The 11,585-nt window shown below is 46.6% G+C and overlaps 1 protein-coding gene across 1 annotated transcript; it reads right to left on the bottom strand.

The window, feature by feature from the left end:
* Positions 1–6,548: 6,548 nt before the first annotated feature.
* LOC134566165 (HUWE1-associated protein modifying stress responses-like) lies at positions 6,549–7,400 on the bottom strand. The gene has a single exon (XM_063425870.1). The coding sequence runs from the start codon at positions 7,398–7,400 to the stop codon at positions 6,549–6,551; it is 852 nt and encodes a 283-aa protein (XP_063281940.1).
* Between the last annotated feature and the right edge of the window lie 4,185 nt (positions 7,401–11,585).

The raw sequence follows: 11,585 nt of genomic DNA, 5'->3' as shown, positions 1-11,585 counted from the left end.
TACACCAGGTTATCCACACCTCCTCCACTCTTGTTGACTGGAAGGGCTATGGTCCCGAGGAACGTTGTTGGGTTCCTGCTGACTGGGTTCATGGGCCCCGTCTTGTCGGTCGTTTCACAACCGCTTTCCTCTTAAGCCGGGTCCTTCCCGCCCGGTGCACGGTCTTCGAGTGGGGGGTACTGTTGCGGTCACCGGCCCGCCGAACCTCATGGCCGTGCCCAACCGGCACGACCGCGCCGACAACACGAGCTTACCTGCTCGTCGGCGAGCCGGGAAACGCTCACTCCGTTCTTCCGGGCATCACACCCGAATCCAACATGGCGCCGACCACGTGGTCGCGTCTATGGATAGCCCCGCCCCCGAGAGTTATACCAACGTGTGCGTGACGTCACGACGTCAACGCACACGCACTTTTTGGGGTCAGAGGTCGCCCTCTGACCAATCATAGCATAGAGAGGGGTATTTAAACCCCTAATTCACAACAGTACTTTGCCCTGTCGTGGTTTCCGTTTCCTGGTTTCCTGAGAGTGCTATTTTCGTGTTTCTGATTTCCTGGTATCCTGATCTTGGCTTTTCCCTGGTTATTCCGATTTTCGGGTTTCCTTGACTTGGCTTGTTTAAACGGTATTGAGTATTTTCTGGCTTCCTTGACCTCGGCTTTCCCTTTGACCATTCTCTGTCTCTAGCGTATTAGTCCGGCCATTCTAAGGTCCGGTTTATGCTCTGTCCTTTCTTTTCTCTTTCCTTTCTTATTTATATGGTTACATAGTTTCTGCGTGCTGGACCACACTAGTAGTCGTGACAGTTAGTTGCTCATGAACAGCAACTATACTAAAGGTGGTGACACCTATTTAACCCCTTGTGGCAAACCTAGCCACTTCTAAACTATATTCATTGCAGGTTGTCCGTAGGCTGAATGTATAACGTGTCCCGTTGGCTGTATGTGTATTGTACTATGACCGTTCGCATGCTGGCAGCCGTATGCCGCCAGCATACAAAGCATTCGTACGACGAAACACGGCTATTCTGGCTGTTCGCCGTACGAATGTGGACTCCCCAGGTAGACCACACATTCACAGGTCGTGTGGCACCAATTAACCGATTGCAACATTGTTGCAATCGGTAATTAAGGGCTCTCCTAGGTGGCCGTCGATCCACTACCGACCATGCGGCGGTCGGCCATCTTGGATCCTTTGTCTCTGCAGCGGTGTTCGGTCGTCGAGAGCCTGGAACTGGAAACGGCTACTCAGTGATCCGAACACCGCTGGACTTCCAGAGCGTTCGGGAGTACCGCGTTCGGTACATTATGTGTCCCGTACTTATTCGGTACTTTTAAACTCACCTTGATGTTTAAATGTATTATGCGCGGCGTTCGGTCAATTCAGCTGGGATCGGAGCGGTATTCTCACAAAGTGTGCGCTCCGACCCCAGCTATCTACCGAACGTTCGGTTATTCCAAAGTACCGAATATTACGGGAATTATGTATTTTAATGTCAATTGTCGGTTTTGCTGCACGAGGGGATAATCCACTTAATCGTCCATTTTAGTGGGAGTATCCTTCTCGTGCAGCGATGCCTGTTGGGAAAGTCACAATGCATGTTGGGAGAAATCCCCTGGAATATCTGTATAGAAACCCCTTGCATGGGGAACTGCATAAATACGCTGCTTGTGAATAAACCGAGTTAGTTGACTCCCAAACTGTGTTTCGTCCGGTTATTGGGAGGATTGGGGATATTGCCTTGCTTTCTACTCTGACTGTGGATTTCCTGAAGATACCAACGGATATCGTGGACTAAAATACTGCATTCCGTTACACCCCTTAAGGACCAAACTTCTGGAATAAAAGGGAATCATGACATGTCACACATGTCATGTGTCCTTAAGGGGTTAAGTGAAGTGGTTTAAAAACCAATCCGATCTGAAAAGGCACACTTGTCTTATATAGTTACCCAATGTAGGCCCATTACTTACAACCTTGTAACAGTTAAGTTTAGAATATGTTGTTATGTACACACTAACAGTAAATGTACAATTAGAGAGCTATATAGTATATTTGCTGTAAGCTCTTTCACTCTCAGTACCCTTTGGGTCTAAGGATTGTAATGGCGTATTATGTGCCTGGACGCACTGTTAGAGTGATAAGTTGCCCATAGCAACGGAATAAACACTCTCTTTGCGGTTTCGGCATTAAGCCCTGCCCCATTTTTTGCTGATAGGCCCTCCGGTAGATGATGGACAGCAGGCACCTTCCAACCCAATCGGATGGGGGCGTGTAACGGAAACGCCCATTATCTACGATCGGATTGGTCCTAGATTCCAGTCTATGAGGTATAAAGACGCGCTCAGATAAGCATCCTCGTTGATAGCCTTTGAGAAAGGCGCTAGTTTGAGCGCCGAAACGCGTTAGGCATATGATGAATTTTTAAACCACTTCAATTTTTATTTCTCAGCACTTTATTTGGGGTGTTATAGTTTGATGGGGAATTTTCAGTAATATTTTTTTCAATTTAAGCTAGGGAGGGCACGGACCTGTTCTAAGTTTTCTTAGCAAGATCAAGGACTAGCAGTGGGTTACTTTGGTTCATGCAGACAATATAGCTTAAAGGCACAGCTGGCCAACAGCTATTATAGGATCAGAGGGACTTTTTTCCTTTACAGCTGCCTATTGGCATATATCTATATTCTGCAACTCCTTGAGCTAAGTTACTTATGGGATTCTAGGTTATTCTACTTATTTTCATATAAGGTAGTCAACCCTTTAGGTCTTCACTTTATTTCGCATATACCTAACATCAGGGAACTCCTTAAATAGGTGTCACCACCTTTAGTATAGTTGCTGTTCATGAGCAACTAACCTTGATTTATCCCATTTCATTCTGGGTCCCCTTCCTAGTAAGATGACATATTTTTCCCCTATTTTTGGGATCATGTTTGTGTGAGTTTTTTTCTTTATATTTTTTTGTTGATGTCTAGGATGCAATGATAAAATTATGGTTTTTATCAGCATCAGCTCACTCTGAGATATCCTACTTGTGTATCCTGGACACTCTGTCCTAGGGTTCCTTTTTTTTTCTTTTGTCAGTTCATATATATAGGGTTACCCCCTGCCAGGGCCGCCATCAGGGCATGACAACCGCAACGGTTGTCATGGGCCCGGGGGTCCTGGGGGGCCCGGACTGCTCAGGTCGTCCGGGCCCCACATTCAGTGGGAACATACCGGGTCGCAGGGGGCCCTGCGACCCCGGTATGTTCCCACTGGGCCAGCCTCTTCTCCTGGGGGGCCCAGCAGCCGGTCACCTCAGGGCCCCCCAGAGGCTGGCCCTTCTGACACCCGGCGGGCGCGTGAGGGAGCACTCCTCTCTGAGTGCTTCCTCTTCAGCTCCCTCGCGCACCGTACTGATGCCGGAGCCGGAAGATGACGTCATCTTCCGGCTCCGGCATCAGTACGCGGCGCGCGAGGGAGCTGAAGAGGGAGCACTCAGAGTAGAGTGCTCCCTCGCGCGCCCGCCGGGTGTCAGGAAATTTGAGTGAGTGGGGGTGGGGTGGGGGGGGGGGTGGGGGGAGAGGGAAGGGAGGAAATTTGAGGGAGGGGGGGAGGGAGGGAATATGAATGAGTGGGGGGGAGAGGGAGGGAAGGGAGGAAATTTGAGGGGGTGGGGGGGATTTGAATGAGTGGGGGAGAGGGAAGGGAGAAAATTTGAGGGGGGAGGGAGGAAATATGAATGAGTGGGGGGGAGAGGGAGGGAAGGGAGGAAATTTGAGGGAGTGGGAGTGGGGGTGGGGGGGAATTTGAATGAGTGGGGGGGAGAGGGAGGGAAGGGAGGAAATTTGAGGGAGTGGGGGTGGGGGGGATTTGAATGAGTGGGGGAGAGGGAAGGGAGGAAATTTGAGGGAGGGGGGAGGGAGGAAATATGAATGAGTGGGGGGAGAGGGAGGGAAGGGAGGAAATTTGAGGGAGTGGGGGTGGGGGGGATTTGAATGAGTGGGAGAGGAAGGAAATTTGGAGGGGAGAGGAAGGAAATTTGAGGGAGGGGAGGGAGAGGTAGGAATTTGAGGGGGGAGAGGAAGGGAGGAAATTTGAGGGAGGGGGGAGAGGAAGGGAGGAAATTTGAGGGAGGGGGGAGAGGAAGGGAGGACATTTGAGGGAGGGGGAGAGGAAGGGAGGACATTTGAGGGGGGGAGGAAGGGAGGACATTTGAGGGGGGAGAGGAAGGAAATTGGGGGGGAGAGGAAGGTAGGAAATTTGGGGGGGAGAGGAAGGAAATTTGAGGGAGGGGGAGAGGAAGGCAATTTGAGGGAGGGGGGAGAGGAAGGAAATTTGAGGGAGGGGGAGAGGAAGGAAATTTGAGGGAGGAGGAGAGGAAGGAAATTTGAGGGAGGGGGGAAGGAAATTTGAGGGGGGAGGGAGGAAGGAAATTGGAGGGGGAGAGGAAGGAAATTGGAGGGGGAGAGGAAGGAAATTGGAGGGGGGAGAAGGAAGGAAATTGGAGGGGGAGAAGGAAGGAAATTGGAGGGGGGAGAAGGCAATGAGAGGGAGGGGGAGAAGAAGGAAATTGGAGGGGGGGAGAAGAAGGAAATTGATGGGGGTAGGGGGAGAGATTGACATCCATCACACACACACACAATGCACCCCTTGCACACAGAAAAACACACAATGCATTACACACAGACACACATACACAAGCAATGCATCCCTTCCACACAGCAACACACAATGCACCCCTTCCACACACTCAGTGCATCCCTTACAGACACACACACTGCATCCCATACATACACAAACTCACCTTGCAGCCCTTACACATACAAACACAGATTCACACAATGCATTCCTTACACACATCAGGACATCCCCCCCCCCCCCACACACACACACACCCATGTGAACAAACTCATTCGTGGAACATGAAGGTGGACCCTGGGACCCAGACCTTGAGCTGTGTAAATGGCCCTCAAAAAATGGAGCTGCTTCCCGTTCTCCCAGAACATTGATTTTTGTGACCACAGTTACAAACTGCCTCCAGAGAGCCTGTACTACACCAGACCAGTGGAGCCAGACGGCAGCTGAAGCCCATCATCACCCTCATCTGGTTGTAAGTAGGCAATCTAGTATATTATTTGTGGCACTAATCTTTAATTTACCTCACATTAAAGGGACACTATAGTCCCCAGAACCACTGCAGCTTAATGTAGTGGTTCTGGTGTCTATAGCCTGTCCCTGCAGGCCTTTTATTGTAAACACGGCGGCACTGCAGCACTGTGTTAGTTAACATGGCAGATCATATGGGTGGGGCACTGTGATGTCACATGGGGGGGGCGGCAAACTTTACTTTTGCCTAGGGCGGCAAAAATCCTTGCACCGTCCCTGCAGACACTGCATCCCTGTGGGCGGACTCGGGGGGGGGGAGGGGGAGACTCGGGTGCAGGCGCCATCATCATCCTCATCTGGTTGTAAGTAGGCAATCTAGTATATTATTCGTGGCACTAATCTTTAATTTACCTCACATTAAAGGGACACTATAGTCCCCAGAACCACTGCAGCTTAATGTAGTGGTTCTGGTGTCTATAGCCTGTCCCTGCAGGCCTTTTATTGTAAACACGGCGGCACTGCAGCACTGTGTTAGTTAACATGGCAGATCATATGGGTGGGGCACTGTGATGTCACATGGGGGGGCGGCAAACTTTACTTTTGCCTACGGCGGCAAAAATCCTTGCACCGGCCCTGCAGACACTGCATCCCTGTGGGCGGACTCGGGGGGGGGGAGACTCGGGTGCAGGCGCCAGGGGGCCCAGACCTTGAGCTGTGTCAGGGGCCCCAAAATTTCTGATGACAGCCCTGCCCCCTGCTGTTGGATATTCTCAGGACACACTACACTGTTCCTGTCTTGCAGGACTTCTTTGTTTTACAAGTGAGACACCGCAACGTTTCTACCCCTGAAAGGGTCTTTGTCAAATACTTTTTCAGGGGTCGAAACGTTGCGTTGTCTCACTTGTCCCAATAAACACATTTGAAGATACTTGGAGTGCCTGGATCCTCTTTCTACTTCTATTATGGAAAATACAGTCACAATGTAATGATGTTTGTGAACTATATTCCCCGGCATGCTAAACCTCCAAAAGACACACACAAGCAGTTCCCAGAGAATGGCTATCTTTAGCACTGCAATTGTTAGCAAACCACATTGTCTATAGTGTTCAATCAGCCTAAAGGGTGGATGAGTATCCTAGTAACATAGCCTATAAATGTCAGCAAATAACATTTAAGGAGGGCTCTGTTGTTTATTAAAGAGAATTCAGCTTTTTCTTCCCCACTTCCCCTTTGACAATTCTAATTCTACCCATGTATCTTTGCCCACTCCATAAGACAAAACGTCTGCACCGTTAAACAACCTAAAATAAATTCACCCAATAAACAGTACACTAAAACATAAGACTTATCCTTAATAAAACGTTCTCCTTTAATATCTAAAACTTCCTATATAATAACCATTACTTGAATTAAATGGTTTTCATGCAGCATGGTGGCATTAACATGTGATTTTGTTGGTCAGATCAACTGGCTGCGCTTTGGTGCTGGTGAGTGTGTAAAAAGGTCACTGCATTGGGCCAAGGTGCGCTTTTGTGAAATGTTCTTTGAAAAGTGAGGCACCATTTTTTCAGCGATAATGTTGTTTAAAGCCCCATCATGACTTTCATTTCTCCACTGTGTCCACTGGCTGGTGTTGGATCTTCTGCTTGAGGTGTTCAAAGTCCCATCATGACTTCTATGTCTCCACTGTGTCCACTGGCTGGTGTTGGATCTGCTGTTTGAGGTGTTCAAATCCCCACCATGACTTCTATTTCTCCACTTTGTCCACTGGCTGGTGTTGGATATGCTGCTTGAGCAGTTCAGAGTCCCATCATGGCTTTTGTTTATCCACTGTGTCCACTGGCCAGTGATGGATCTGCTGCTTGTGCCTGGAGGATTTGAGCCAGCAATCATTTTTGGAGGAGCATCCTTTGGAGAAGGTTTTTTTCCGCAAAGAATGGTTATTAAGTCCTCTCTAGAAATTGGTTCATGATGCTGAAGTACCCAGGCTAGAAGCTCTTCATTGCGTCTTTTATGACCAGCTTCAAATCCTAGGTCAAGGCTCTGCTGCTGGGCTCGTAGACTTTCTTTGTAAAGAGTGTTGATAGCTTGGAGAGGTGGCCACAGGAACAAGTCTTGTTGTTGACATGCACTTTGATAAAGCTGGGAAACTGCTTTGGATGACTGCTGGAAGAGGTGGCAGAGTTTCTGCTGAGTCTGCTTAGCCTTCTGTTGAGGTTTTTCCTCCTCCCGTTGAGCCTCTGTCAGACACTGCCACTCAAATGTATTGAAACCATCTGATCTTTCATCTTGATTGACAGCTTTCTCCATTTTGACCTCCATCCTTCCTTAGCTGACTTCAAATAATCTTGAGAGTTGTTTTTTTTTTTCAGATTTTTAAATCCAATTTTGTTTATTAATGAAACAACTAGCTACAATATGGCATGCTCAAAGGCAATACTGTTTTTCAGTTGGCATGAACATTCTAGACGTCATGGTAACCAAATTTAAAAAATGCCAAGTCAGTTACATCTCATATGTCCTTCACTTAAGAAAAAGGGTTGGCAGAAATGGCAGTTGGCATGAGCATTCTAGACGTCATGGTACCCAAATTTGAAAAATGCCATGTCCTTCAATTAACTAAAAGTCATTATAGCTTAGTTATGTTTAAATTTTATATAATTTAATAAATGTTAATATTTTTATTTCCCCTATTCAGCTATTTATGTTTGGTTTGTTTAGTGTTTATAGAGTTATTGTCAGGGTAAGCCAAAGATCAGTATCTCTTAAATTCATGATGCCCCTTTTTGAATTGGCTGAATTATTCCCTCTTCTTTCCATCCTCCATCTATACACTTGCTCGTTTGTGTGTCGTACTTTCCATTATGTTAAAATTGCAAAGGACACAGAAGAGCAGCACACACAGTATGGCTAAACTCAGCATTGCTAATGCTTCTAGTGTCTATCCTGGTCTATCATCTTAATGGATGGCTGAAACTCATAGAGGAGACCCCAGAAACCTGTATTTAGCAAGCACCTATGGAAATATGCTGAATAGATTGTAGTAAAACTTGGTAATGCAGGTTGAAAGTGCTTCCTGGCAGTATCTATATTTCATACACTCACAGAGGAAAATCTATTTTTGTGTCCCCTCTTCAGATACCCTACTGACCATTTCATATCTCCTCAAATACCCTTGTTCTACCTAAATCCACTCATGTATTCTCACACAGTCCAGATCCACCCTTCCTAAAAAATCCAGGATGGAGATCCCAAACACAAAGGATGAAAGTGAAGAAGAATTCATAGTTAGGCTACATAAATCCTAATTATAAAATAAGCGATCCAAATACAATGGAGATTTATTGTAGTTTAACTGATTATAAAATATGTATGACTCTGATGTTAAGAGGTATGCTATTGCTCTCACATAAATACACATAGATCTACTCACTATATTTTTGTATGTAATAAAAACACTCGTATGGACTTATTCTCCGTCTCCTTCCCCTGCTGATCAGCTCAGGTAGCTGTGACTTGGTGAGGGTAGATTCAGCACATTTGTCCCCGTTTTCTAACAATGGAGTAAGAGGTTTGTGCGTTCTTGGGCTGCAGAGAGACAGCTTTATTACTTTACTTGCTCTCTTGTGAGACATCCTGGAGTGGACTTGAGCCTTGAAGCTGTCTCCACCAGGGAAACACTCAGAGACAACTTGCTTCCTGGAACCTATGGAAGCTGTTCACACCATCAGGGAGGCAACAATATAGTGCCATGGATTATATGTCACCACAAGCAACTCCTCTCTGAATAGGAATTTTGTATATTTTTTAATAATATTGGGTACTTTTTTTTTTCTTTTCATTTTGTGCATGAAAACACAGACGATAAAGTCAGCCCTATGTATTTAATATTTTGGAAAATTAACCTGATCTTACATCTTTAAAAGTATTGTGAGATTTAGTAAATGTATGCTCACATACTGTTATTTGTCATGATTGCGCTGGATATCAATACCTGGGTGCAAACATTTTCTTTTCCTCTGTCTATGATGTCTGTTGTTTGACTGTAAGTGATCGGCAAATGAAACAGAACATTGGTTTACATTTCCCCTACTTTTCTTTATGTTTATGTATATATGACTCACCAGGAGCTAAGGAGGACCTCATGGAAGAGGGTGAAACCCGCAAGGGACAGATTCAGGTAAGTAAAACCTTCCCTTGCACCCCCAAAGCCACCGTAAGGCAAGCAGAGCAGTAACCATCTGGAGTCTTTCCAAAATATGTCATGACCTTAGAAGGTGCCGCTTTAAGAGAACAAATGGGACCCATAGGGCCATCACACAGATATGTACTTGTCATAATACATAAACACATTTACATACACAGTATTAATTGTCAGGGTACCTGTGGTCTCTACCTCCGAAAGAGGTAGAGACTTAGCTGTTCCTCCATCCAGACGGTCTGATGGCTCCCTTCCCCGCGGTCTATCCGGTCATGCTAGGCCGGCCGCGAGGGAGTGACTGCCTTTTACAGCATCTAGGCAGGAAGTAGTCATCAGGACACTCCCCCGGAACAACCTGTCAGTCAATGGCTGCAGGACCAATCAGGACGCCTTGGAGGCGTGGTTACTGCTCTGAACAGGGTATTTAACAGAGCTTCTTTCATTAGCTCATTGCCCTGTCGTGGTTCTAGCTTGTTCTAGTCACTCAGTGCTTGTGTATTCTATTATCCCTTTTGGTTTTGACCCGGCTTGTTTACCTTACTCTGCTTATCTCTGTTACCCTTGATTCGGCTTGTCTCTCGCTTACCTGTCTTCTGTTACCCTCGACCTCGGCTTGTCTTTGACCATTCTATACTGTACTACTTACGTTAGTCCGGCCATTCTAAGGTCCGGTATACGTATCTGGCTACTGTTTGTACTCTGCGTGTTGGATCCCTGTCCCGATCCTGACATTACGACAGGGCCAATGGATCCTGCAAGTACAAACAGTCAGCTGGCTGCTCCTGATCCTAGGTTTGAAGCCATGGATCACAGAATGGATCAGATGGCGCTTGCGCTACAGGCTCTATTAGCTTGTGCCAATAACCCACCAGAGGAGATACGTAATACCCCTGTTTCTCCTGTCGGTTCAGGTCTAGAGGTAGCCACAGTGGGTGCTTCTTCTCACATTACCCCCCCAGTACGCTATGGTGGGGCTCCTGAGAAGTGTCGTGGTTTTTTAAACCAAATTAGTATCCACTTTGAATTGCAACCTCGCTCTTATCCTACAGATAGGGCAAAAGTAGGATTTATTATCACCCTACTCATTGAGAAAGCTCTGAGATGGGCCAACCCACTATGGGAGAACGATAATCCATTAGTTTATAACTATAACGCATTTGTAGCTGCTTTTAGAAGAACATTTGACCCTCCAGGTAGAAAGGTTAATGCAGCCAGATTACTGTTGCGCCTGAGACAGGAGAACCAAACACTGGTGGATTATGCACTAGAGTTCAGGTCTCTGGCGGCAGAAATCAAGTGGAATGAGCAGGCGTATATGGATGTATTTTTGAATGGCCTATCTGATGTAATCCTTGATGAGGTTGCTACCAGAGAACTCCCTGAGAATTTAGAGGATTTAATTTCGTTCATCTCTCGTATAGATGAACGTCTAAGAGAGAGACAGAACACTCGAGAGAGGAACCAGAGACCTTCTTTTAGGTTAGCTCCCGCTGTTCCAAGTCCTGACTCCACGATATCTTTGCTTACTGAACCTATGCAGATAGGGTATACCCGCCTCTCTGAGGAGGAAAGACAGCACAGGAGAAGAGAGGGTTTGTGTATGTATTGTGGAGCCAAGGGTCATTTACTCTCGAACTGTTCTAACCGCCCGGGAAACGCTCGCACCTAAGTCTCTCTAGAGGACAGGCCTTGGGTGTTTCTATTTTGTCCTCTACTCCTGATTATAAAGATCACAGGCTTCTGCTACCAGTTTCCTTAACTTGGGGGAAGGAAGTAGTAAGGGTTATGGCATTGATAGATTCCGGTGCTGCTGAGAATTTTATCGACCAAGCCTTTGCTAGTAAGAACAATTTCCCATCCCAGCTAAGGGAGACACCTTTGGCCGTTGAGGCCATAGATGGTAGACCACTACTAGACCCTGTTATCTTTCGTGAGACCATACCCATTAATTTAAATGTGGGTATCCTACACGTGGAGAATTTATCTCTTCTGCTCATTTCGTCTCCTTCCGTTCCCATAGTTCTGGGGTACCCATGGTTGAAAAAACATAACCCTATTATCGATTGGGAGTTAGGAGAGATACTCTCGTGGGGCCAGGGCTGCCAGGATCGGTGTTTGTGCAAGGTTTCTCCATTAGCTAATATTAACATACCGGAGAATCCTACTCAGTCCACAGAAAGACAAATACCAAACCTTTACCTAGACTTAAGGGCAGTGTTTGACAAGAAGAATGCCGATTCTTTGCCTCCACACAGGTCATTTGACTGTAAGATTAAGCTTCTACCCGGCACTAT

This window comes from Pelobates fuscus, chromosome 6 (genome assembly GCF_036172605.1).
Source record: "Pelobates fuscus isolate aPelFus1 chromosome 6, aPelFus1.pri, whole genome shotgun sequence".
NCBI classification, from domain to species: Eukaryota; Metazoa; Chordata; class Amphibia; order Anura; family Pelobatidae; genus Pelobates; species Pelobates fuscus.
Note: the sequence above shows the minus strand (reverse complement) of the source record. Positions and strands in the feature narration are given on the sequence as shown.